This window comes from Mobula hypostoma, chromosome 27 (assembly GCF_963921235.1).
Source record: "Mobula hypostoma chromosome 27, sMobHyp1.1, whole genome shotgun sequence".
Classification (NCBI taxonomy): Eukaryota; Metazoa; Chordata; class Chondrichthyes; order Myliobatiformes; family Myliobatidae; genus Mobula; species Mobula hypostoma.
The window spans coordinates 6619665-6647589 of NC_086123.1; the positions used below are offsets into that span (position 1 = coordinate 6619665).

The following is a 27925-nucleotide window of genomic DNA, read 5'->3' on the forward strand; positions in this document are numbered from 1 at the left end:
AGGAGTCCAAGCTAACAGGTGATAGGTGAACCAGCTGAGAGAAAAGCTCAGTGGGCTGGGGAGAAGGGCATGAAGTAAGAAGCTGAGAAGTGATACGCGGAAAAGGTAATGGGCTGAAGAAGGAGGAATCTAATTGGAGAATAGAGTGTACCATAAGGGAAGGGGAAGAAGGATGAGCACCAAAGGGAGGTGACCTCTTGTGTTTAATGATAGAAGGAAGTCTATTCCAACTTGCCACATTTAAAGGAAAGCTGGAAATCAGCAATAAATACAAGCCCTGAATGAATGTGTTGATTCCTCTTTACTCACCATGCTTTGACTTTACCAGTACTTGGTCAATGGATAGTTCAGTAGTCAGCTAATTGTCCTTTGTGGAACTGTAGTCACACACATTCTGTTCCAGCAGATTGCGAGACCTTGATTAGTCTGGTGGTTTTAATTTAGCTGGTAATCCAATTGTACTGAAAAATCTCAGCATAAAGATTTATAAACAATACTGCAGGTTTGTAATGTGCACATTTAGAAATCATGACTTTGATAGACCGTTTCCCTGTCTTATTTTGGCTGTAGACTGGCACTCAAAAAGGTAATGGTGCTTGAAGGAGGTCCTGTAAAAGCCTTAACTTGCGGAGTGGCACAGGGATGATGTGGGTCGCTCCAATGACAATGAAACATCTGGAGGTGGTGGTCACAATGCTGGAGGAACGCAGCAAGAAGGGCAGAGGAACCAGGAGGCACAGTGGCACATCTGGCAGGGCCACTGCCTCACTGTTATGTTCTCCCTGTGACCCCGTGGGTTTCCCTCAAGTGCTTCATTATTTTCACATAACAAAGACATGCAGAATTTGTAGGTTTGTTGGCCTTCAAACCTATGAACTTACATTTGTAGGTTTGTAAACCAAGAAACCTGCACTACTACTACTACCACTACGTCGACTCAGGCCTAGGGGGCCGGCGTCAGGCATGATGATGGACTCTCCATTTCTCCCTCTCCCTCATCAGTGCGTTCAGTTCATCTACATTAACCACGCTGCTGTCTTCTAGGTTCGTGTTGACCATAGGCTTGGGAGGGCGCCCAGGGTTCATCCTCCCGTGCCTGGGCTCCCACATGACGACTAGGCTGGCAGGTAGCTCGGGGTGGCGTAGACAGTGCCCCGCTAGTTGCAGTCTTCTCGCCTCGATTTTAGTGGTAAGCATCAGTAGGTTGTTATAGAGCTCGACGCTCGTCATGGGCTGTTGCCAACTCACGTCAAGAGCCATCCGGAGCATTCGTGTATAGCAACCATCTACAAACTTTCGCATCATCTTGGTGAGTGTCCACGTCTCACATCCATACGTGAGAATGGACTCTATGACCTCTATGATAATCCTCTTTTTAAGCCCTCTGGTCAGGTTCGACTTCCAGATTTCCTTCATGTCATTCATAGCCCTCCACGCCAGTGCCTTCCGTATCTTTATGTCCTTCTCCAAACTCATCATTCTTGACCCGAGGTACTTGTAGTCAAAGACTTTCTTATTGGTATCATTCTCTATGGTGAAATTGTAGGTAGAAACCTACAATTTGCCCTTAATTTGTATATAGTGGTTGAAACTAGGGTCAGAAAAGGGAAAAAAAAACACAAGATTTGCTTTATTGATTGTACCTTGATTGAAATATCAATATATTGAATGAAATGTGTTGTTTGTATCAAATCAGATCAATAAGGACTGTGTTAGGTGCAGCCCCCAATGTCACCACGCTTCTGGGACCAACATAGCATGCCTATGGCTTACTAACCCTACGTCTTTGGTTACATCTTTGCAACGTGGGAGGAAACTGAAGCACCCTTAGGGAATCCAAGAAGTCACCAGGAGAACATATAAGCTCTAGGAGGATTCAAACCACGGTTGGTGACTCCACAGTATTGATGGGAATATGGGGACAATACAATGAATGCTTGAAGGTTGGTATGGATTTAATAGGCCGAAGGGCCTCCTGACCCAGTGGCTTTGAACTGTAATGAAAATTAGGTATTTCACAACCCACTCTGGGTTTTTATCTATCATTCAAATTTTACTCTTCATAGAGAACACACATGAACATGTTATTTTGCATCTAATTTGTAATATTACCACTTATTCCTTTATTCATATTGCTTCAATCAATAAGCCAAGACTCATATCCTGTAAGAGGCAACAAACTGCAGATGCAGAAACCCTGGAATAAAAACAGAGGAAGCTGGAGATGCTCAGGAAAAGTTAAATATTTCAGTTGGTGGCCTTTCAACCAAACTCAATAATGGAAGCTCGTTAATCAGAAACATGTACTCTTGTCTTTTCCTCTTTACATTAACTGCATGAACTTCCCAACATTTCCATCATTCTCTGGTTTGATGTCCAGCATCTGTGGGGTTTGATGTTTGTTTTGTTAATGTAACCATGACTTAAATGCTTTCTATGTGCATGTCCCTTCTTTGCAAAATACAACTGCTTGCTATTTAAACCTAAGGTGATCTCATTGAAACCTACCAGAAGCTGAAAGTGCTGGACAGAGAGGATACTTTCATTAGTAGGAGTGCGTATGTTCTGAAGGCACGGCTTCAGAATAAAAGGTTGTCCCTTTAAAAATGATTTGAGGAGGAATCCCTTCAGCCAGACTATGGTGAATCCATCCAATTTGATGCCACAGACAGCGATGAAGACATGCCACTGGGTGTATTTAAGGCAGAGATTGATCTGTTCTTGATTGGTAAGGGGATCAACGGGTATGGGGAGAAGGCAGAAGAACAAGGTTGAAAAGATATCTGCCATGATTGAATGACAGAACAGTCTTCAGGGACTGAATGGCATAATTCTGCTCCTATGTCTTCAGTAGTATTGTTCTTAAATTAATCTAATGCGAGCAGAAATAACTCACTAGTTGAAAATAATTGATAGAGCATTTTGTTCATTTCCCAGAGCAAAATACACAAAATGCTAGAGGAACTCAGCAGGTCAGGTAGGATCCATGGAAGGGCATAAAGAGATGACATTTTGGGCCAAGACTATTCATTAGGACAGGAAAGCAAGGGGAAATCAGCAGAAAATTTAGTCCCAAGTTTACCTTGATCTTAATGCACCGAGAGGTATTGCTGAAGTAACAGCACAGACAGAATCCACCACTCAGTATCATTTAAAAAAGAGCTGAAATAATGTAAAAGCTGTAGAGAACCCAGAAATCGAACAGGCACGTGTGCCACACTCTCGTCACAGAGACTTTACAGGAAGTGAGGCAGCAAACCCAGTTTGCAGCAAAGCAGGAGCAGCGCCAAGAAAGCTGTTGTCCTTATGCGCTGATAAACCCCCCCCCCAGCCGTAGACGTTACAGAGGGAAAACAAAACTTGGAGATCAAAGAAGTCATCTGCTGCTAATTAATAGGGCGCTTTATGTGGAAAACACTTTCCAAATATGTTCCAGCTCTGGTGCAAACAATACCAGACGTTCTCCACTAAGTTGACAGGCTGACTTTAACTCATTTAAGTACTTCATCGTATCACCCAGAACAGTGCCACATATCAAATGATTTATTCAGATGTGAAATTACTGTTGTATACACTTACACAGCAGGTCCTCTGAGCACAGAAAGATGCCACAAACCAATGAGGCTCTTGGCAAGTTGGTCTTCTAGTGACATGGATCTTACCTTGGAAGAGTTTAATCCTAAAGGTAAATTGGTGATTAAGCACCAGACAGGATCCCCATCTTTGACACCTACAGATATTAGTTTTCCCTTAAATCCATACATTTTTCTCCTAGAAGTGGGAAGGAGAATGGTTCAGAACCTGCTTTATTCCAAATGTCTTTTCTTCCATGGATAGCAAGCTATCTTCTTCCTGCTATGGAGACATTAAATCAAATGTGTCTGGTTCTAAGAGGACTAAGGAAGAAGTAGACCTAAGCAGAAATATATTGAAGGAGAGTGGTAGATCCAAACTAGTACTACAGGGAAAAAGATTCTATTTCATCTATACCCCCAGTTAACAGCATCACAATGGATTTTTGGGTCATTACCATATTGCTGCCTGCGAAATCTTGCTGTGCATTTCCTACACTTGCTTGCTGTGTTTTTCTATGTTACAATGAAATTTACACTTCAAGGGTACTTAACTGAAAACTGTTTTTGAACATACTGGGATTGTGAAATAAACCACATCAATGGAATTTCTTTATCATCTTTTAACAAGTTGCATAACCAATGTGGCTTGTAACTCATCCAAATTTCTCACTGGAGAGCTATCTAATAGTGGTCACGGACTCCCGAAGGTGTTAGCGAAATCTCACATCTCCCTTTTTGCTGTGTTTCCATTTGCACTGGCGTGTGTGTGTGTGTATATATATCTATCCCGGATCAGCCATGATGGAATGGCAGAACAGACTTGATGGGCCGAATGGCCCCGATTCTGCTCCGATGTCTTATGGTCTTATATATGTTTTTTTAAATTTATTTCCCATGGTCGTCTATCTGTGCAACACACCATGGAAAGGAGAGGGAGCTTGGTAAGGGGGACTCGCTCTGTTCTGGGGCCACTCAGCCTCTCTTCATAAGAGTAACACAGAAAAAAAAACCATGCAGGAGGCTATTTAGTCCTTCTTGAGTGGTGGTGGGGGGAAAAGGGGGTTTAGTACAACAGGTTATAAGTCTTTAACTACACACCTAGGCACTTTATAAATGTGATGAGGATTTCTGCATTTACCACATATCAGAAACCCTCAGCAGCCTCTGTATGAAGATAAGTTTCCTTATCTGCCTTCTTATTCTTCCAATTGTCTTAAAGCCATGATTAGGGGGGAAAAGGTACAATTCCATTTATGTCCTTTGTAACATCCTAATTCAGTCTCCTTGCTGTCTCCTCTTATCCAAAGAAAACAAAGAAAATAACCTCAGCCTATTCAATCTTTCTAGTTCTGGTAACATCCTTGTGAATAACCTCTGCATCCTCTCTGGCACAACGCCATGGGCTGGAGAGCCAATTCCTGTGCTGGACTATCCCATTTTCTCTCCAGTGCAATGCAATGACACTTTCCTAAAATATATATAGCCAGAGCGTGGTGAATCTTGTGGAATTCGTTGCCACAGACAGCTGTGGAGGCCAAGTCAGTGGACATGTTTAAAGCAGAGTTTGATGGGTTTTTGATTGGTAAGGGTTATGAGGAGAAGGCAGGAGAATGGGGTTGAGAGGGAAAATAACTCAGCCATGAACAAATGGCAGAGCAGATCTGATGGACCGATTTGATGTGTCTGATGGTTTATAATCTTAAACTAGAATGATACACAGGACCCTAACTGCTCATTAAGTGGTGCTGTCTATTGATCCAACATATCTTGCTTATTCCTAATGAAACTAACAAAGGAAATCATGATGCCCTTTGTTTAATAAATACCTGTCCTTTCACCATTGGCAGATTGTCCAAAATCCCTTGGCTCCTCCACACTCTCAATATCCTCCCATTTAATATGACTTCTTAGTCTAGTTGTATCCATTTCAATGTATTAACTCACACTACATGCAAATCAAACTTTAAATAGAAGCCAGGCTCACTAACTGAAACAAAAACAGAAAATGCTAGAAACGTTAAGGTCAGGAAACAACTTTAGAGAGAGGGAAACTTCTTAACATTTCAGATCAAAGATCTTTCATCAGAATCAATCTCACTGCCTTAATTTACCAAGATAGCTCCTTTATTCTTTCTAATATAATTCCAAAGGGACTTTGTCACTTGTATGAGAGAACAACTTGGTCGTCAGTTTAACACCACCTCTGAAAGATGGCTCCATCTCTCTCCAATGCAGCTCTCGCTCGGTATTGCACAGAACTGTCAGAGAGAAGATTGCGACTACGGAGATAAGACATTTACTATGAGGCAGCAGGGAATATTCTGTCTGACTTACTTTCTGTGGGAATTATGAAACTATTTGGTACAGGCATAAATAGCTAGATTGCAGGTCATCTGAAGCTTTGTCAGTTTCATTATAACATCCCCTATTGAAATGTTGCATATCTTCACTTTTGGGCATATGGTTCACCAGGTCTTATCAATAGAGCCAGCTCTTAAAGCGACATCTCATGGTTCAGGCAACACATTTCAAGTTACAGGGAGGTTTTCCTACAGGATGAAAGGAAAAATTAATGATGAGTGGGAGGTGAGAGAATGCTTCTAAGCATAGAGATCAAAGAGTCATACGAGTTATTGAGGAATGGTACCTACAAGTAGAGAAGGATCATAGAAAGTCTTCAGATCTACAGCCATGATCCCTTGGCATGAACCAAGGAGGCTGGGGGTGCCTGCAATATTCAAAATATCGGCAATTGCTCGTGCTTGTTGGATTGAATTCAGCTAATGACCCAATATGGGAATCAGCAACAAACTGTGAGATGTGGAGGAGATCAGTAGGAACAGCCCGAAATGCTCCTGAACTATCCAATAAAAATAATCTCAACCTATCAATCTTTCTTCACTCTAAAATCATACAGTTCTGACAATATCCTCATGAATCTCCATAGCCTCTCCAGTACAATCACATACTTCAAATAACATAGTGATGGTGGCTTGATTTGAGTTGCCCTCTATGGAAAAAGCAACCCAGACTAATGTTGTATTTGAGGCCACAGGAGGTCAAAGATCTCAGTGGAAACAAAGTGTACAGTTTTTGAGCGCTGGTCCTTTAAATATTACATCTTCAGGAAAAATAGCATCTGTAATAGCTGGTTGCTGCAAGGTCAAGTATCAATCTTTTTTTTAGTTCAGCAAAGTTGAAACTCTCAATGCAAACAAATTTTTCACTTACAGACATCACTCTTGATACCTTTTGGGGGAATTTTACCTCGGTAAAAACTGCTTTGGAGAATGGAGATCTTGCCTGAAAATAAGGAGCTTCATTTCTTGTAAAGTTAACTAGATATGTAATGTGCACACAATCACCCTGCTACAATGCGAAGCTAGTCTTCAGCAGCACAACCCCACTTTTTTAAAGATTTGTAGCAATAAATTTCCAGGAAAAGACTTGTTTTTATGGGGCACCTTTTACAACCTGAGATTCTGCCTGGATTTTACGCACACCTCAGAGCTGATCAACACTGTCATTATCTAGGACTCAAAACGAGTGCTACCAGTTGTAGCAATGGCTGATAATTAACCACACGGAACATTTAGCAACAAAAATGCACAGAAGATTTTGACTATCATTTTGACTCAAGCATACAGAAATTAGCAACAAGTATCAAAAACACATTAAGATTTGATGTCGAGCCACAAGAAAGCGTCAGTAAAGATTTACTTGATAAAACTGTATTTTTCACAGACATTTGTACATTTTTTTTGTTACAAAACTGTATAGTACTAAAATTTAAAATCAGTTTTTTGGTCAGAGAATATTTAATCTTTGTGTGCAATTATCATGTATTTACAAGGTCCCATGTTAGTGATTTTCCAATGATTATTTCATTATGTCATACACTCTCCACATAAGACATGGCTTAAGATAAATATATTAGTAAATAAATATTCTGAGAACATATTTCCATAAATGAAATGTGCCGCTATACATATACAGAATATACACAGACAATTTCTAGCCTTTTTAACACGTTAGAAAAAAAAACTGGTAATGACGGAGGGAACTCTTGACCATTTTATAATTCTTTACAAGAAATTTCAGACAAATCTTTTTAAGTGCTACAAATATAAAATAGTGCCTTAAGTACCCAACAAAATTGTTACTTTGCATGGATTGGTCAGGCAGTAAAGGCATTATTGTGTACATAAAACTCTACTGTGGTGCCTTTCAATATGGGTGCACTAAACATTAACTCAACCATTGCTGTGTCACTCAGCTTGCTCCTTGGCTTCCATGAGTGCTTGTTATAGCTAATCTGGGTTCTCTTGATACAGCACAGTGAAAAACATTCAGTAACAGCCATGAAAATGGCTGTCGCTTCCCTCCCCATCCCCAACCCAACTTGTTTTCCCTCCCTCCAATTTTCCCTTCGGCAGCCTCATTTTCCCCCCCACCCTTTCTCTGTTTGCTCTTCTTACATTTCATATTGCTGACTTACTAAGGCAACCGTAACCCTGAGCATGTAGAAGGCTCAAAAGTCCCTTGGACAACAGATCAAAGTTTATTCCTGATGTTCCTCGACAACAGTAGTTTTGTTGCCTTGCCACGAAGGGCAGCAGGGTTTTAAATAACAGCAGATCTTGATCTCACAAGACAAGCAGCACGAACTCAGTCGTGGGAAGATGCATCGGATTTGGTGTCTTTCTCCATATTATCACTTCTGTGTGTTTTGTCAAAGCTAAAACAGTCGGTTAAGGACTGGGTTTGGAGTTTTATTGATTGCTTCCCGTATCTCCGTACTTATTTACACACACACATATATATATACTTTTTTTATATATATATTAAAAAATATCAGATGTTCTGTTCAGTGACAAACTCTTTCTCTAGCAGGGATGGTCCGGACCCTAGAGAAAGAAGAAATAGAACATGGTTACCAAAGAGGAATGAACTCTCACTAAAAAAGTAAGTTTTTAAAGTTCCGACCTATAGGTGGATTTCTTTATCAAACAACCATCCTGCTAACAGTAAAGTGAACTGTGACTTATTATTTGGTATACTTTTAACAAGGGCTGAGGGAGAAGTGGTCAGATTCTCTGCACAACAAATAATCTGCCAATGCAGCAATTCCCAACCATCAAATTTAAACTATGGGCTTATCAGTAGCATCACCACAGTTACAATTGGGAATACAATGAACCCACATCTAGGAATGGCTTCTCAGACTTGCCAAGGGCAGGTCTTTTGTCAGATGGAAACTTTGTTTATTTGCATTTTCTGTTTAATGAGTTGATTATAAATTCCTGCCCTCCAGGGACTGACCCCTCAGTCCTCTCATCTTTCCAGAATGCAGAACATTCTATTTGTGTCAAATGAGCGAGGTGAGAAATGTAGCCAGCTGGCAGACCTGGGTTTGATCTGCATTTCAATGTGAAATACAAAAGGAGGCCATTTGGCCCAGCAAGTCTGTGCTAGCTCTTTACGAGACAAATCCTGTCCAATATATACCTTGGCTTTTTCCCCACAACACAGCAATCCCTTTCTGTCTCAAGTATCTATGTTCCATGTGAAGGAGATGATTTAATTTGATTACAATGTTCTTCCATGAGGTGAATTCTAGGTCAGGACAATCACTGTGTGTGAAAGCTTTGACTTATATTATTTTGCCAGTCATTTTATCCATATCGTTTCACTCCTGTGTATACGATTCATCTCACTTGATGGCTGAACTGTTCAATAAAATCCATGAAAAGTAGATGCAAGTGTAGCTCATTCAACCCTTCACACCCCCTCAATTCAATAACCACAAAACATCTATCTGTCTTTCTCTTGAACATACTCAATGGTTGAGCCTTTGTAGCCCCGCTGGGGAGAGAATACCACTGGGTACCTTCCCAATGAGTTAATTCCTTCCCACCTTTTTTCAGAATCACTCCTTGGAATGGTTCAGGGAATCCATATCTCTCAAGTACGGAGCATTTGAGCGACAACATCATCTCAAAATGGATGTATACGCAAACAACCAAAAAAAAAGAAAAAAAAATTCTGTCCTACTCAACTCCCCTGAGTGAAAGTGGGGAATTAGGACCTCCACAACTTTCTCTCCTGGTTGCTGTTCAATATCTCCAGCTGAGAAATGGACGGTGACATATAGTAGATTCAACCTAGCTGTGACTCCTCCCTCCAAGTAGTCCTCAAACCCAGTAGTACCACACTCACAATATCCTATCAGTCGATGGCTCATCCTCTGTACTTTTCACTACCTTCAATGAGATTCCACTATTGACTACATTTTTATTGCCTCTCTTTAAACATGCAGAAATTTTCAGCTCTTCTTTCATCCTTCCAAATGGACTGTCCCCCTTGTGACTCACTGGTTCACTCTTCCCTTTCTACCACGGTAGCGTAGAGGTTAGCAATCTCTTTTACAGCGTCAGCGATCGCGGATTAGGGATTGATTCCTACCGCTGTCTCTTCTCCCCGGCTTCCGCCCAGATTCCAAAGATGTACAGTTACGGTCGAGGAGTTGAGGGTGCTGGAAGTGCGACAGCACTTGTGGTCTGCCCCAGCGCAACCCTCGAACTGCATTGCTTGTTTGCGCAAAATGATGCATTTCACTGTATGTTCCAATGTACACGTCACAAATAATGTTAGTGTGGTCCAATCTTTTCTGAAGGAAACTGCAGGAGATGCAAAGCATGTCCTTTTACCTTATCACCCCACCCCGTAACACAAATAACCCTCCATAAATCACTTGCAATCCAGGGTATTTTATTTGGGGTTCCAGTCTTTCTCTCCCAGCTCTTTAATATCCTTCCTTGTTCAAATAACCAGAGAGCTCCAAAGCATTGTGTCACTTGGTCCCCAACCTGTCATGGACAGTCAGTCGCTCCGTCTCTGCAACTTATAACACACATGCTTCCTCACCTTTCGTTCCAGATTTGATGAAGGGTCTGCAATCTAAACACCAGCCCAATTTCTCTCTCCGTAGATGCTGCAGGGCCTGCTGAGTATTTTCAGCATATTATGAACACAGAGCATGGAACAGTACAGCATGTTTGTGCCAAACCAGCTAAAAAATAAATTCAATACCCACCAAAACTAATCCCTCCTATCTACACAATGCCCATCCCCTCCATCTTTCTCATATTAATGTACCTATCTAAACTTCTCTTGAAAGCCTCTAATATATTTGCATCTTCACCATACTAGGCAGCACATTCCAGACATCCACCCCTCCAAGTAAAAAACTGACCCCTCACATCTCCCTTGAACCTATCCCCTCTCATCTTCAATACATCTTCTTATTTTCCATTTGCATCAATTAGTCATTCACAATATGCCAGCGTAGTCAGCACGTTCAGGGAGGAAAGGAGAAATATAATTGGAGAATCAGCAAATTTAATTGAAAAAGACTGACTGGTTCCACACAATAAGATTGATGTGGATCAGCACGATTCTCATGTTGCTTATTTAAAGTAAACAACATCACATTACTGAACTGCTGCTCTGTCAGCTTCCTTCATCTTCGCATTTTTTCTGGATTTAAATTTTAAAAATGCATACTTAAGTTTGACCGTTTTTATCTTTTCAGACCACTCAAGGGCAGTTGCAGCTCTGTTCCCAATTAGACTCCAATCTTCAAAAGTGCACTGTACTCTAAAAACTAATGCTTCACAAATGTGCATTTGTGCCACACAAAGCTGGTATTGCAAAAGTTCATGATGTTTCAGATTCATTTATCACGTGCACATCAAAACATACCCTCAGTGGCCACTTTATTAGGTAGCTCCGAGTAGGTTCTTGGTCTTCTGCTGTTGTAGCCCATCCGCTTTAATGTTCAAGATTTCTCCTTCCGGTAAACAAATCCACCCCTACCCCACTTCCTCGATTCCCCACTCTGACATTTTACCTCTTCTCATCTATCAATTCCTCCTGGATCCCCTCCTCCTTCCCTTTCTCCTCTCCTATCAGATTCCTTCTTCTCCAGCCCTTGACCTTCCTCACCCATCTGGCTTCCTCTGTCACCTTCCAGCTAGCCTCCTTCCCCTCCACCCCCCCCACCTTTTTATTCTGGCATCTCCCCACTTCCTTCTCAGTCCTGAAGATGGGTCTCAGCCCGAAACGCTGACTGTCTATTCATTTCCATAGATGCTGCCTGGCCTGCTGGGTTTCTCCGGCATTTTGTGTGCATTGCTCTGGATTTCCAGTATCCACAGACTTCCTTGTGTTTGAGACATGTTGTTCATTAAGAGATGCTCTTCTGCACACTATTGCTGTAAAGCTTGGTTCCTTGAGTTACTGTCACCTTCCTGTCAGCTTGTACAGCAGATAGCAACATAAGAAATAGGACCAGCAGTAGGCCATCTGGCCCGTCCCGTCGAGCCTGCTCCACCATCCAATAAGATGGTGGTTGATCTGACCATGGACTCATCTCCATCTACCTGTCTTTCCCCCATAACCCTTAATTCCCCGACTATCCAAAAATCTATCCAACCTTGTCTTAAATATATTTACTGAGGTAGCCTCCACTGCTTCATTGGGCAGAGAATTCCACAGATTCATCACTCTTTGGGAAAAGCAGTTACTCCCCCGAATCTTGAGGCCCTGTCCCCTAGTTCTAATAGAGATGGACCTAATAAAGTGCCCACTGACTGCTCACTGAAATACATAATGAAACGCATCACTTGCATTAACAACCAACACAACCTAACAATGTGATGGGGGCCAAACCGCAAGTAATTCCAACAGTAAAGTGGCAATTTGATCTTAGGGTGGGGGTGCTCATGCCACTTGTCTGAATGCCTCCAGAAGGTCAGAGACTTCCAGCTGATGTGCAGTGCAACACTTCATTCAGCTGGAATGGTTGAGCTTGACCTTCCTGGGAGCTGCGGGCAGTAATCAGTCACGAAGATGATAAAGAACTAAATGTGGAATACTGTAGTTAATATAACATGATCCTTAAAATGACTGCGGTAACATCAAGGAAACTTTAACTGTCCTGGTTGGTTTGTAATCACAGGACAGAGTATTTACAGTTAAAAAAAAATCTTAAGACCCTCTTCAAAAAGTGTCCATCGCATCTCAAAATGCTTCACAGTTGTTACGGAATTGTAACTTCTTGCAATGTGGACCAGTCACATTGTCAAAATCCAATGATATAGTGCAGGGAAACACCCAGGTTCCTTGGTGAGCACAGAATAGATGATCTAACTGGGACCTACAATGTCTCCTTATTAATCAAGAAGGCACAGCAGTGTCTACACCTTCTGAGGTGTGCAAGGCTCCCCACCCCCATTCTACAGGAGCAACATCGAGTGACCAGTCTGGCTGCATCACTGTGTGGTATGGAAGCTGCAAGGCATTGGACCGCAAGACCCTACAGAAGACAGTGAAAACCGCCGGGAGGATCATTGGGGTCTCCCTTATCCCCATTTGTGACATTTACCAACAGAGTTGTACACAAAGGGCCCAAAGCATTTTTGTCGATCTCTATGACACAACCCAGGATCTCTTTGATCCACTACCATCAGGAAGGAGGCACAGGAGAATCAGGACCAAGTCTGCCAGACTGGGTAATAGCTTCTTCCCTCATGCTGTGAGACTAATAATGAATACTCTGCCAGCACCAAGGTCTCGTCACTAGGACAACCAAAAATTGACCGATTACTGTTTACCTATGTTGTGACTTCATGTGGATTTTGAATTATATTTTATTAACTCATTGTGGTAATATTTTGTTTTAGGTGCTGCATGTGGTATATGTACTGTGGGTGTACCGTAGTCCAGAGGAATGCTGTTTCATTTGGTTGTATATATGTAGCCAGATGACTTGAACTTAGAAAGCCAAGAGTATATTACAGATTTAAAGGTTAGCTTTATTTGTCACATGTACATCGAAACATACATTGAAATGTGCTGTTCTGCATCACAATCCGAGGATTGTACTGGGGGCAACCTGCAAGATTTGCCACACGTCCCGCGCCAACATCGCTTGCCCACAAGTCAATAACCCTAACCCTAGCCATAGGAAATCTGAGCACCCAGCAGAAACCTACATGGTAACAGGGAGAATGTACAAAGGAGCACAGAGGAGCATGCCAGCAAAATATCAACAGAAGCAGAGAGGGAACAGGGGATGGACAATGGAAACTAACAGACCGGATGGTTTTACTATGTTTATCGTGGATAAGTCGCTGATCCAGAATCTAGAAAGCTTTCAGTTAAGGTTGCTGTGCAAAGAACTGAAGGGTTTGCCATAACCTTGCGATATTTCCCAGATGGGAAAGTGGAAAACTCAATTTACATGTTCAAGAAGAAGTACAAAGACATTCCTTGTTGCTAAGTTTAGCAAGACCCAATTAATGAGAGCATGCGTAGATTATAACTAACTTAACTGAACTGTCTGGTAGAGCAACAAGAGCAAAATTAATGAATGGGATACAATCCGGGTGGAGTTTATGAAGTGTCTGACAAGCTGCTGTATAGAAGGTTGATTATCAAATGAGATTAAGGCTATAAGTTAAAACACAGATATAAAACAGGTCATGGTAAATTGTACAAAATTAAAATTTCAAAATTTACCAGGAAAATCAAACTTAGGGTGAGATCATAAGATATAGGAGCAGCAGTTGGCCATTTAACCCATTAAGTCTGCTTTGCCATTCCATCTTGGCTGATTTATTATCCCTCTCAACTCCACTCTCCTGCCTTTTCCCGTCACCTTTGCTGCCCTTACAAATCAAGAACCTATCAACCTCTGCTTTAAATATCCCCAATGACTTGGCCTCCACTTCTGTCTGTGGTAATGAATTCCAGAGACTCCCCACCCGCTTGCTAAAGAAATTTCTCCTCCTCTCTTTTTTGTGAGGGCAAAAAGCAAGAATGTTGCCAATCGACTGCAGGAGGCCAAGAAGTTCAAGGTAATGTACTTTTGTGGTGGTGTTGAGAAGAAAGGATGCAAGGACGTTCCAAGTAACTGTTGGACTAACGTCAGTGGTGGGTAAGATTTTAGAACCTTTATTTGCGCAAAAACTGAACAGTCATTTGCAGAGGTTTTAACTAATTAAGGATAACCAGCATAGATTTGTAAAGCAAGGGTTACTTTTAACTAATTGAACATTTTGATGGAGTCACTGAGAATGCTGGTGAAGGAGGTGGCACGGTTGCTCAGAAGCTGGTGTGCATTTGTGAAGGTGGTAGGACACACTGGAAGAGGACCTAGCAATGCACCTTATATTTCATAAATGTTAGTATTCAGTATAAAAGAAGGATAAGTTCGATAAGGTTCAACTAGAGAATTATGTCCTGCAACACACACAAGATGCTGGAAAAACTCAACAGGCCGGGCAGCAACTATGGAAAGGAATAAACAGTCAACGTTTTGGGCCAAGTCCCTTCATCAGGAATGGAAAAAACGATGATAAGTCAGAGTAAGAAGGTGGGGTGGGGGCTCTGTACTGCTCTGGCCACCACACTTTAGGAAGAATGCAAATGATCCGAGGGATTAGGGATTTTATCTTCAAGATGGAGATTGAGGAGTTTGGGTTGCTTTTCTTGGAGCAAGAGAGGTTTAGGAAGATTTTATAGAGGTATAAATGCTTACAATAAGTTTAACATAGATCTAGGAACAGAAGTGTGGGCACATGGCCAAGTGGTTAAGGCGTTCGACTAGCAATCTGAAGGTCGTGAGTTTGAGCCCCAGCCAAGGCAGCGTGTTGTGTCCTTGAGCAAGGCACTTAACCACACAGTGCTCTGCGACGACACTGGCGCCAAGCTGTATGGGTCCTAATGCCCTTCCCTTGGACAACATCAGTGTCGTGGAGAAGGGAGACTTGCAGCAAGGGCAATTGCCAGTCTTCCATACAACCTTGCCCAGGCCTGCGCCCTGGAGAGTGAAGACTTTCCAGGTGCAGATCCATGGTCTCGCAAGACTAACGGATGTCTTTATTTATATTATAGGAACAGAAGTAGGCCATTTGACTTCTCAAGACTGTTCTGTGCTTTCAGAAAACCATGGTCAACATTGCTCTCCTGCTTTTCCCCATATCCCTTGATCCTACAGTATCTGTTTGAATGAACTCAGTAACTGTATATTTGTTCTTAGGGAAAGAGACCATAACTCTACCCAGACTTAATAGTAGTTACCCTTCTTCTAACACTCAAATACTCTCGCAGTAAAGCCCAGCATATCATTTGGCTTCACAACTGCCTGCTGCACATGTAAGTTAGCTTTCTTTAACTTCTTTAAAAGGGCATTAAAATCCCTTTGAGTATCCACATCTCCTAGTCTCTTACTATTTAAAACTACCATTTGTTTGTTCCATCACAGTATATAACCTCATATTTTCCACATTATTCTCTGCCAGTCGTGCTTTTGTTTGCTTGTTTACTTTGCCTATATCTATTTGAAGCCTCTTTATATTCTCATCATCACTCACATTCTCGGTTGTCTCACCAGCATACTTAGCAATGATGCATTTACTCTGCTCAGGGATATTGTTGCTATAGATTGTAAATAGTTGGAGTTGGAAGGTAGATCTCTGCAGCTCCCATCTAATCCCAGTCCAGCAACCAGGGAAAGACCTGCTTTTTATCGATTTATTTCTCCTCTGTTAACCGGCTTTCATTCCATGGTAGTGCATTACCTCAGTTCCATGAATTGTAACATTGTTCAACCAGCCTCTTGTGCAGGCCACTACTGAAAGCCCCTGAAAATCCAAAACAAGCAGGAACTAGTTCTCCTTCATCAACTCTGTCAGATACATCCTCCCAGAATTCTAAACAGATTACCCAGGTTGACTCTTCTCCATCATATTGTCAAGCAAGGTAGACAAAGGAAAATTATTATTACCTGATAGTAAGGGACTTGGGGTGATTAATAGTGGGGGATATGAAGAAGATCTTATCCATGCACCAAGTGTTAATGATCTTGAATCCACTACCCATGAGGATGGTGGAGGCAGAAATGATTAATAATTTCAAACGAAAATTTGATAGGCATCTGAGTGAAAGAGACTTGCAGCAATATAGAGATTGATTGATTATACTGTTCAACAGAGAGTTGACATTTCTAAATTGGCCAGGTGGCCTCCTTTTCTGCAGCAAGATAAATCATCATTTACTGTAATCTGATTTCCTGAAGTTAATCTGACAAATGTTGGCCAGGACACATATGTGACGCTCCAATGTTATATAACAAAATCTTGAGATGAGCAAATTACAGAGATAACATCCGAAAGCTTGAATGGTTGTAGAATGATCTGGCAGCAATTTATGATAAACTTAATTATAACTTTATCTGCTACAGTTATAATAAACAACTTTTTGAACCATATAGGCACATTGCTGAAAGGAAGATGCTAGACCTCTCTCAGGAATGGTTGGAATGCTGTAGTACCTGTAACAGTCCACTATTCAAATCATGTAAACATGTGGCACAGGTGCCAGCAAGTGGGGTGTGCAGGTACACACATAGAGGCAGGTGAATAGGGGATGCCTACACTAGTGTCTGGAGTGGTGTGAAGAGGTTGGATGGAACATGCCCACGCCCAGAGGCACGTTTGGGGATTTGTCTTTGGGCATGTGCTGTCTGCACAAAAAATACAATGAACAGTCAGGTCAGCAGAAATGATTTGTTCTCATAAACTTCCTCTGGACCCTGTCTGGCCAGCTCATCCTTTCTTAGATAAGAGACGCAGAGCTGATCACAATATTTCCAGTGTACTCTGACCAATGCCTTCAACCTTTTTTGCATCGCGGGCCGGTTTAATATTGACAATATTCTTGCGGACCGGCTGACGGGGGCGGCGGGGGGGTGTGTGTGTTCAAGTTCAACAGTGCGTGACAGGGAATGAGGAAAGGTGCAGCTGACTCGTATCGTTTCCTCGCAGCCCGGTAGCACATCTTTGCGGCCCGGTGGTTGGGGATCACTGTATACAGCCTCAGCATTACCTCCTTCTTTTTACATTCAAGTCCTCTTGAAATGAATGAGTCCTCATTGCATTTGCCTTCCTTACCACTGACTCAACCTGAAAGTTAACCTTTAGGTAATTCTGCACTAGGACTCCCAAATCCACTTCTGAATTTTTTTTCCCCATTTAGAAAATAGACTTTGCCTTTATTCTTTCTACCAAATTGCAAGACCATACTTCTCCCTCCACTGTATTCCATCTGCCACTTCTTTGCCCTCCTCCTAATCTGTCCAAATCCTTCTGCAAACTTACTGCTTCCTCAGCACTACCTGCCCCTCACCTACCTTTGTATCAGTCGCAAACTTGTCCACAAAGCCATCAATTCCGCCATCCAAATCATTGACATATAATGTAAAAAGCAGTCCCAACAGTGAACCCTGCAGAACACCACTAGTAATCAGCAGTTAAACAGAAAAGGCCCCATTTATTGCTACTCTTCGCCTCCTGCCAGTCAGCCAATCTTCTATCCATGCTAGTATCCTTCCTGTAACACTACGGGCTCTTATCTAGTGTGGCAGCCTCATATTTCCAGGAGAGAGAAGCAGGTCCTTCTTCGAATCATTGTGAACACTACTCACCCTGCGAACAGCCTTTTCCAAGAGCTCCATTCTGGAAAGCGCTGTAGGGCTATTAAAACAAACTGTTTAATGCCATCTTAAAAGTTTCTTCCCAAGGCAGTTAATCTGATCGACCATTCCAGTTACCCCACCCCCTCTATCTAATAACTCAGTCACTGCAAAGCACTGTAAGCACTTTAAACCACATTGTAAATACATGCTGGTATTGATGTATTTATGCACATTTTATTCCATATCTGCATTTTAACACTAAGTTTTCTTTTTAATAATATTTAATTTTTTTACAATTGTTGAAAGTTGCTTTTGTTGCATGACAATACACCACAGCAAATTCCTAATAATGCCAATGTACAGGGTGAATAAAGCTGATCCTTGGTGCACACTGTGTGCATGCATTGTTTCAGAATCATTAAGCTTCTTCAACGGGTTGCTAAAACAGAGGGTGGAGGCCAGAATGGGGCCCAGCAAGAGTCAAAGTGAACAAAACCGGAGGCAATGCAGAAGTGCAGGAAAGCAGCAGTAAGGTGGACAAGAGAAGGGTGGGGAAAGAGCTGACTCCGTCAGGCAGAACCGTCAGCCCGTCTCCCCGGAAGGTTCTCTCTCTGCTGGAGGAACTCTGCAGATCAGGCAGCGTCTACGGAACGGAATGGACAGTCCCTGTTTCAAGTCGGAACCCCTCACCAGGACTGGAAGAAAGCGGGGACAAGAGGGTAGAGGGAGGTGGTGCAGCAAGAGCTGGTATGTGATAGGTGAATCCTGCTGAGAGGGAGAAATCAGGTCGATGCAGGGAGGGTTAAAGTGGGAGGAACGTAAAAGCCGAAGAAGGTGAAACCTGATCTGCACTTTGCAATGATTTGTTCGGTGCAAGCAGTATGCAAGAAGCTGTATCTCTGACAATTCTAATTAACACTCCCAGGAAAATGTCAATTGGATGATAAATATTATCCAAATGTCAAGGAAAAGACATAAATGTATCAATGAACTGAACAAATCATTAGAGATGCATAATGAGATGTTACATTAAGAATTTTTATTGTTTTGTTTTGTGTTGTGGCACTGGGTGCAAACAACAAAATCCAGTAGCTTTTATTGATGTGTGTGTTTCAGTCAATGTCATGCGGCTCTCCTAAGCTGCCAATTTCATCGAGCTTTAACTGTACCACTGGTTGCTTTGAAAGTGTACTTAGACCTGCCTTATACCAAAGATCTGCAAATACTGTATCTAAACAGCAGTAAATTTGAAGATACAGTTCACTGTAGACTTTCAGTGCACCAGTATGTAAAGACTTTGAAAAATGAACAGGTGCTGGTGCCTTTAGAGATTATCACATATTCTCAGTTAAATCCTCGTTCGAGCTTCTGTTAACTCCTTCAGCCACTGCTGTAATACAGTCCAGTCGATCACAGGCAAAGCCCACCCCCTCCCCCATGGAGCACATTTGCAAAGAGCACTGTCATCAATGACTCCCCATCATCCAAATCATTCTCTCTTCTCACCTGTATCATCCGGCTCTGAAAACCAGCGTGGACAGCTTCACCCACCTCAACTCTGAACTGATTCCACAATCCACAGATTCATTGTCAAGGACTCTACAACTCATGTTCTCAGTATTATTTATTATTTACTGTAATTTTGCACTGTGCCTTTTGCACAATGGTTGTTTGACAGTGTTGTTTATAGTTTTTATAAACGCTATTGTATTTCTTCGTTTTCCCCTGTAAATGCCTGCAAGAAAATAAATCTCAGGGTAGAATACGGCGTCATATATGTACTTTGATATTAAATTTACTTTGACTTTTATGTTGAAGGAATTCTTCCAAAATGCCCTACCGGCAGTGATTATTTTTTAAGTTTAATTGCTATTATACAATCAAGAAATTATGCTTCTTGGTATCACCATAGCAACTAGATTATCAATAAAATATTGTTCACCAAAATCAGTCTTTTCTACTTTCTTGAGCAAATGGGTCAAAAGACCATTACAAATATAATGGATGACCTCAGGTTCAAGAATAAGGGGTAGACAATTTAGAACGGAGTTGAGGGAAAACTTGTTCCACACAGAACACAGGGTTCTGTGGAATGCTCTGCCTCAGAAGGCAGTGGAGGCCAATTCTCTGGATTCTTTCAAGAAAGAGTTAGATAGAGCTCTTAAAGATAGCGGAGTGAAGGGATATGGGGAGAAGGCAGGAGAAGGGTACTGATTGTGGATGATCAGCCATGATCACAGTGAATGGTGGCGGTGGCTCGAAGGGCTGAATGGCCTACTCCTGAACCTATTGTCTATAATCAAATATCAAACTGCTGGAGGAACCCAGCAGGTCAAGCAACATTGTTGGGGTGAAATGAAGTGTCTAGTGATATGTTGTGCATATTGGAAGTTCATTTTCTTTGGAGACAGATTCCAGCGTCTGCATTCTCATGTGTCTCCATGTGGAACACAAAATCATCTGAAAAAGGATCTAGAAAAATCATCTGCCTACTGAACAGGCTTCGATCAACACTGCTTCACTTACTGGTGGCAGAGTGGGACAAGGTTACCACCCCGTCCATTCAGGACTCAGACCGCTGTTGTATGCATTGCCCGAATACCAGACTTCTAAAACGTTAACTGTGCTTGCTCTGAACAGATGAAGTACACAGGGAAATGTAATAGGCAGTTAAAAAGGCATATAGTGTGCTGGCCTTCATTAGTCAACTGTTCAAGAACTGCTAAGTAATTTTGCAGCTCTATGTAAAATTCTGGTTAGACCACGCTTGGGAGTATTGTGTTCATTTCTGGTCAGCTCAGTATAGGAAGTGTTGAAGCAATAGGGAGGGTGTGGAGATTTGGAGTGGAGAGCATGTCTTACGGGGACGGACTGAGCAAGCTATGGCTTCTCCCTTTGGAGCGAAGGACGATGAGAAGCAACCTCACAAAGAGTTGCACAAGATAATAGGAGGCATAGATAGAATGGGTAGCCAGCACCTTTCCCCCAGTGTGGCAATAGCTAATATGAGTGGACATAATTTTGAAGTAACTGGAGGAAAGTGTTGTGGGAAGGTCAGGGGTAGATTTTTTGCACAGAGATCAACGGGTGCGTGGAACGCAATACCAGGGCTGGGAGCAGAGGGATGGAGGGACACTATTTAAGGCATTTTTACACAAGCACATGAATGAAAGCAAAAAATAGAGGAATATATGGAAGGAAAGATTACATTGACCTTGGAGTAGATTAAAAGACCATAAGGCAAAGGAGCAGAAGTGGGCCATTCGGCCCATCGAGTCTGCTGCGCCATTTTATCATGAACTGATCCATTCTCCCATTCCCCCGCCTTCTCACCATAACCTTTGATGTCCTGGCTACTCAGATACTTATCAACCTCTGCCTTAAATACACCCAATGACTTGGCCTCCACTGCTGCCCGTGGCAACAAACTCTATAGATTCACCACCCTCTGACTAAAAAAATTTCTTTGCATTTCTGTTCTGAAAGGTCAGCACAAACACATTGGGCCGAAGGGCTTGTACTGTGCTGTACTGTTCTATGTTCCAGTACCAGAAATGCCATTTAAATAGATAGCGTTCATATCTACTTTCAGCAAATCATTTTCTCTAGCTTTCACATGGACCCTCCTTTGGATCTGACTTGAGTGGGAGACGAAGAAAGCACGTGGACAAGAGTCCCAGTTGCTTTGTTTAGGTTCTTGAGCCTCTCGGTCCTGGACTTAACAGTCTATAGTTTACCTGTTACTCTCTTTAAAATACTCTGCCTTTAAAATCAAAGAGTATATGATAACTGTGTCGTCCTTAAGGCATTTATTTGACTTTGTTCGGTCTATGCTTTAAGTGATTTGTTTGTAACTATTTTTTAGTTAAAGTTAAAGGTTGATAATTACGTTACAGTACAACAAAGGTAAATTCATTGTCTATGGTATATCGCGGCATGTGATGACGTCACTTCCGGTTTCGCCGTGTCTTACGTGTAACCTCTGGTTCGGGAAGGTGTGAAGGTGGGTGCCATGCATGCAGCATGATTGTGAAGAGCTCCGTTTCTACCCACAAAGAAACATTATTGAAGCAACGCCGTAAGTTCGTAAGAAAGTATTTGAAGTAAAAATATTAACGCGGTTTCTGTTAAGGGAAGCGGCGCGTGTCGGCTTTTCAATTTCAAACGCGGGGTGGGCTTGGGCCAGGCGGCAGTTTGACAGGACCCCCTTGCCCGCTACTCAGGGTGGCTGGAGACACTCGCTAAAGGAAGAGAACGTGTGGTCTCCAGAATGAAACAGACACTGTATAAGTTTGTATTTTTTTTATCAACAGTTCTCACCATACGATGTTAATGTGGAAGAGTGAACAGTAAATGGTTAACCTTACTACGACTCTGTCTTCATTGGCTCCGGTTTAACTTGGTGTTTAGTCAGAGTTTCAACACACTGCACGAGAACACTACAATAACCCCGCAGTATCCTTCACCCAGGCTACATCAGGACTTTGAATACAGTAAAGAGTTAAAAAGTACTCAGCAAAGTTGCGTCCCAGTTCAAAGTAGATCAAACTGACAATGACTGATACCTGGCCTTTGGGAAAAAACAAACAATCTTCCTCCCCCACAGTATTTTATAATTTTACTAGAAAATGTCATGTCAACACACTTAACAAAATAATTACTATAGGTTCGAACTGAATTGGAGGATGAGAGGTCAGTGACAGGGAAATAAATGCAACATGCATTTAAAGTGTGATACAAGACTCCGACGTTCTAACTCATCACCACCTAAGCTTTAGAAAGATACTTTGCTGATGGCCACACTTCCCAGCTCTTGCACACATCAGTCCGTCAGTGAAGCTGGTGAGTTTGTGGCCATTAACATATACGTATTGACCAACATGTCCAACACAAGTTAGTTTCCCCGCAAAAGAGGCCACTGTGAAGAGATTTTTATACATCAGTGTGACTTAGCTTAGACTACTGCTGCCAGCTGTGCAGATCATTGCAAGATAGCTGTGATAAAATGAGTAAGTTTGTTCTCCTGTAGATTACTATCTGGGCAAAAGCTTGCAGCCCTTCCCGCAGCTGCTACCTCCAGCCCTACAGTGTTTAGTATTTCCTACACAGCTACTGCCTCTACCACCCTGTCCAATAGTCCAATAATGCTCTCATCACTTTTTATTTTAAAAATCACTTCCTGGCTTCACCCAAAAAAAAACCCTCTCCATAGTTTGGCCTCCTGTTTCCTGCAGTCACAATGTACGAGTACAATTAGGAGTTCGCTCCAGTTTCCTCCCTTGTCTCAAAGTCACGCTGGTGGAATAACTCACTGCAGTAAATTGTCCCAGCAGAGGTGGATGGCATGACACTGCAGGTGGAGTTGATGGGCAGGTGAGAGAGAATGGGTCACTGGGAAGTAAGTGCCCCCGGGTGGGATGGATGGGAATTAGATAACCCTATTGGAACGTCTGCACGTTACATTCTGTATGGTTCTATGAATTGAATAGGCGTGTGTCTGTAGAATGAGTCAAATCTCAGTTATGGAGGCCTCACATGCACAAAACCTAGCAGACCCGTAGAGGGGTTTCTATTTTTGTTTTTGATATGCAGAATCTGTGACATTATGCTTTCAGGCCTACCCCCTCCTCCTGCCCCAGCTCGGCGAAGATTACTCAAGAACGTGGTTTATGAACTGGTCGGCCGTCTGATTCTCCTTCCCCTTAGTTCTACTGTGAAAATGCCATAACGCAACCTTCTCAGGCACTCAGTGGAGCCATATTTGTCAAGAGTTTCATGTTTACAGGATGTTGTTCATGACACAACACAACCTTAATTCACATTTTTAATAATATTTTTCCCCAATGAATCCTGTACATTTAAAAGGAGCAAAGAACCTCTGGGTTTCACTGAGTGTTGGGGCAACAGAGGGACTCTGCATTGAAAGCAACTCCAGCCTCCATGGAATGATGGAGAAACCCTCTGCCTTGGTAAGTTTGTGGGCAATGAGGAGCCCCAAATTTGTTATGCTCCTGATGATCCTTGCCAATTTTTACAAATACACCATAGAAAGCATCCTAACAGGGTCCACCACTGTTTGGTATGAGAATAGCTCTGCCCAAGACTGCAAGAAATTGCAGAGAACTATGAACGCAGTCTGGTCTACTATGTAAACCAGTCTCCCCTCCATTGAGCATCCACACTTCCCGATGCCTCAGGAAAGCAGCCTCGTAAATTGAATACGCCCTCAAACCCATTCATTCTCCTTTCTCGAGGAGTAATGGGTACACGGAATGCACTGCCAGCGACGGTGGTGGAGGTGGATACACTAGGGTCTTTAAAGAGACTCTTAGATAGGTACATGGAGCTTAGAAAAATAGAAGGCTATGCAGTAGGTTAATTCTAGGCAGCTTCTAGAGTAAGTTACATGGTCGGCACGACATTGTGGGCCGAGGGGCCTGTAATGTGCCGTAGATTTCTATGTTTTATGTTCAACCCTCCAAGCAGGTCGAACGCTGGAAAGAATGAAACAATACATACAACCAGGCTCAAAGGCAGTTTCTACCTTGCAGTTATACTCGAATGGCATCCTGTACAATAAAGGTGAACTCCTAACCCCTCAAACTATCTTATCATGGCCCTGGCATTGTCTGCCTGCTTTGCACCCTCTCTGTACCTCTAACGTTATTCTGTGACTGCTTTTACTTGTGTATGACCTCGATGTAAATATACATGGACTGAGTAACAAACAATCTACTGGAGGGACATAGAGGCTCGAGCAAATTCCGTGTGTCGACATTCTGGGTCAAAACCCTGCATCTGGACTATGTACGACCTCCTGAAGAATGGCCTCAGCCCGAAACATTCAGTGCTTATCATTTCCGTAGACGCTGCCTGACCTGCTGAGTTCCTCCAACATTTTGTGTGTGTTGTTTTGGATTTTCAGTATCTGCAGAATCTCTTGTGTTTATGTATTGAATGATCTGTCTGGGTGGCTTGTAAAACAAGGCTTTTCACTGCGTCCTGGCACGTGTGACAATAATAAACCAATTACCCCAGTGAGGGGAACTCTCAGGGTTTCTAGAACAGATTAGTGGCCCACCCAGTCCTAATGAAGTGTGGTGGCCCGAAACACTGATTGTTCAATTCCCTGCACGGATGCTCCCTAACCCTCTGACTTCCTCCAACGCCTTGTGTGTGTCATGCAGGATTTCTAGCCCCCGCAGAATCTCGTGTCTCCATTCAGCCTTCGTGTTCCCTGAACCAGACCCCTCTTGCCCTCGCCCCCGACTCGTCGTGCACCCGCGCCCCATCTTACCCTCTGAGCTGTCCCTCACGGTGGACTCGCGGAGCCGAGAGCAAATGTTGTGGAAGGCGCCGCCCGTGTCCTCAGGGATGCTGATGATGCGCTGGGCCAGTTCACAGCTGCTGAGGGGCAAGGAGGGAGAGGAGGGGGTGGCCCTGGGGCTGTGCGGGCTCTCGTCAGCCTGGGCATTCCTCATGCTGACGGTGCAGTCCTGGGCCGGGCCGCGCGCCCGTTTCTCCTCGTGAAAACAGCGGCCAGCGTTGACGCTGTACAACATCGGCGATGCAGTCCTCTGGCAAGGCCCGCAGAGCGGTGGGGAGAGGCCGCCTTCTGCCCCCTTGCAGCCAGCAGCTGGCATTTCTAGGCAACGGGCACAGGCCTGCTCGGCCGCGCTGCTCCTGTCCTCCGGGGCAGCCGGGCCCCTGTCCTCCAGCGAGGAGCTGCTGCTATAATTCATGTCCAGGCTGCAGTCTGAGAGCTGATCCCCGGGAGAGGCCCGGGGTCCCGTGTCGGGGGAGTGGCAGCCGTATTTTGGCAGGCCGCCACCGCTGTCCATTTCCTCCTCCTCCTCCTCCTCCTCCTGCGGCCCTCCCGTCAGCAGGCTCTCGCCGGCGCGGCACGGGCTGCGGCTCCGGTAGACGTACGGGTCATAGTCACTGCTCAGGGAGCTGCGGAAGGTAGAACAGCTACCGTAGACTCCCCGGTTGCTGACCTCCGTGCAGTCCAGCATGGAGTCGCTGGAGGAGCAGTGGCAGGGGCCCGAGCTGGCGCTGCTGCTGCAGGAGCTGTCGCTGCCCGGGCAGTCAGCCAGGTAGCCGCTGCAGGCCGACCGGTGGCCGTGGTAACAGCTGAAGCTGGAGCTGCTGCCCCCGTCTAGGTGGGACGACGGAGGGATGTGGACCACGGTGGGGTACAGCATGCTGCCGCCGGCCTGAAAGGCGCGGGAGAGCCCCTTCTGGCTGAGGAGGCCCGGCTGGGGTTCGGCCTGCGGGTAGCTCAGTCCTTGGATGAAGTAGTGCTGATACATGGTCTCGTACTGGGAAAAACAAGGGGCCCTCGAGTAATTCCGTCCGTTCATTCTGGCCCTCCGGAAGGTGTGGGCCTGAGGGAACGCGCGATGCTCCACGTTGCAACGGTGGGCGCCCAAGCCGTGGTCCAGGCGGACGGGCGGGTAGCTCCGTACGTACGCCCCTGACTGCGCTGGGTACAGCCCCTGGTCACCGTGCTGCTCCACCGTGAGCACCGTGACGGGATTTCCGCGTGTGTCCATGCTAGTCCTGGTGGGATAGGTGGTCAGCTGGCTTGTCCTGTGCACACGCCCAGGGTAATGGACGGGGAGCACCACTCGCTGCCTGCTGCGGCCTTGACCCTCGGCCTCGACACACACAGAGCCACTGCTCTCCTTTTTCCTTTCTGTAAAGAGAAAGAAACGTTAGGTGGGGTTTTAATTGGCAGACCTCAGCCTGGGTGCAACCTTTACGATGTTCAATCACCGTAATCTTCAGCAAGTTAACAACTCCCTCTGCATAGCTGCGCCGTCCATTTGTTCAAAGGCCACAGATACCTTTGCCTCCTGCTACTCGGAGTTTGTGTCCATTCACCTTTTGGAATCTCCGTGCTGCAGACCAGACCAGCATCTATTGCCCGTCCGTAAACGGCCTTTACAAGGCAGTGGTGACTCGCCATCTGGTTTCGAGGGGCCACTGCACAGTATCGGAAAAAGCTGCAGGGAGGGTTGCAAACTCAACCAGCTCCACCGTGGGCTCTAGCCTCCCCAGCACTGAGGACATCTTCAAAAGGCAGTAACTCAAAAAGGTGGCATCCATCATTAAGGACCCCCATCACCCAGGACCTGCCCTCTTCTTACTACTACCACCAGAGTGGAGGTTCAGGAGACTGAAGGCACACTCAATGTTTTAGCAACAGATTTTTCTGCTCTGCCATCAAATTTCTGAAGAGTCCATGAACACTACCTCACTATGTCTACATATTTCATATTGCAATTTTTAGTCTATTTTATTACTGCATTGTACTGGGGCCATAAAGCAACACATTTCACGACATGCGTCAGTGATAATAAAGCTAATTCTGATTCTGATTCAGCATCGTCGACTTCCAGAACAGCAACTGCACAGGAACAGTTTCTTCAGCCCATGAGGCTGTGCTGAATTAATGAGTGCAATAAATAAACCCCTATCTAAACAAATCCATTTTGTGTACACACTATCCATATCCTTCTGTTCTCCGCACAATAATGTGCCTATCTAAGAGCCTCTTAAATGCCTTTACGTTTTCCTTCACTACCATCTCTGGCAGAGTCGGCCAGGGACGCACTACTACCCATGTTTTTAAAAAAAACACCTGTCCCACCCATCTGCTCTGTCTGTGTCTCTCATCAACGTATAAACTCCTTATCAGGTCTCCCCTCAGCACCTGCTGTTCCTGAGAAAATAATCCAAGTTTGTCCAATCTCTCTTTACACCTCAAGGCCTCTAATCCAGGCAGCGTCCTGGTAAGCCCCTA

The 27925-nt window shown here is 43.8% G+C and overlaps 1 protein-coding gene across 2 annotated transcripts in view; it reads right to left on the minus strand.

Annotated features, from left to right (window-relative positions):
* Positions 1 to 7284: 7284 nt before the first annotated feature.
* znrf3 (zinc and ring finger 3) overlaps positions 7285 to 27925 on the minus strand; it is a 247536-nt gene continuing 226895 nt past the window's right edge. For both annotated transcript variants that reach the window (XM_063034302.1, XM_063034301.1), the window contains exons 8-9: positions 25415 to 26815; positions 7285 to 8482 (exon numbers count right to left, since the gene is read on the minus strand). In XM_063034302.1, coding sequence (XP_062890372.1) covers positions 8430 to 8482; positions 25415 to 26815 — 1454 coding nt within the window. In that variant the 3' untranslated portion in view covers positions 7285 to 8429. The remainder of the gene's footprint in view (positions 8483 to 25414; positions 26816 to 27925) is intronic.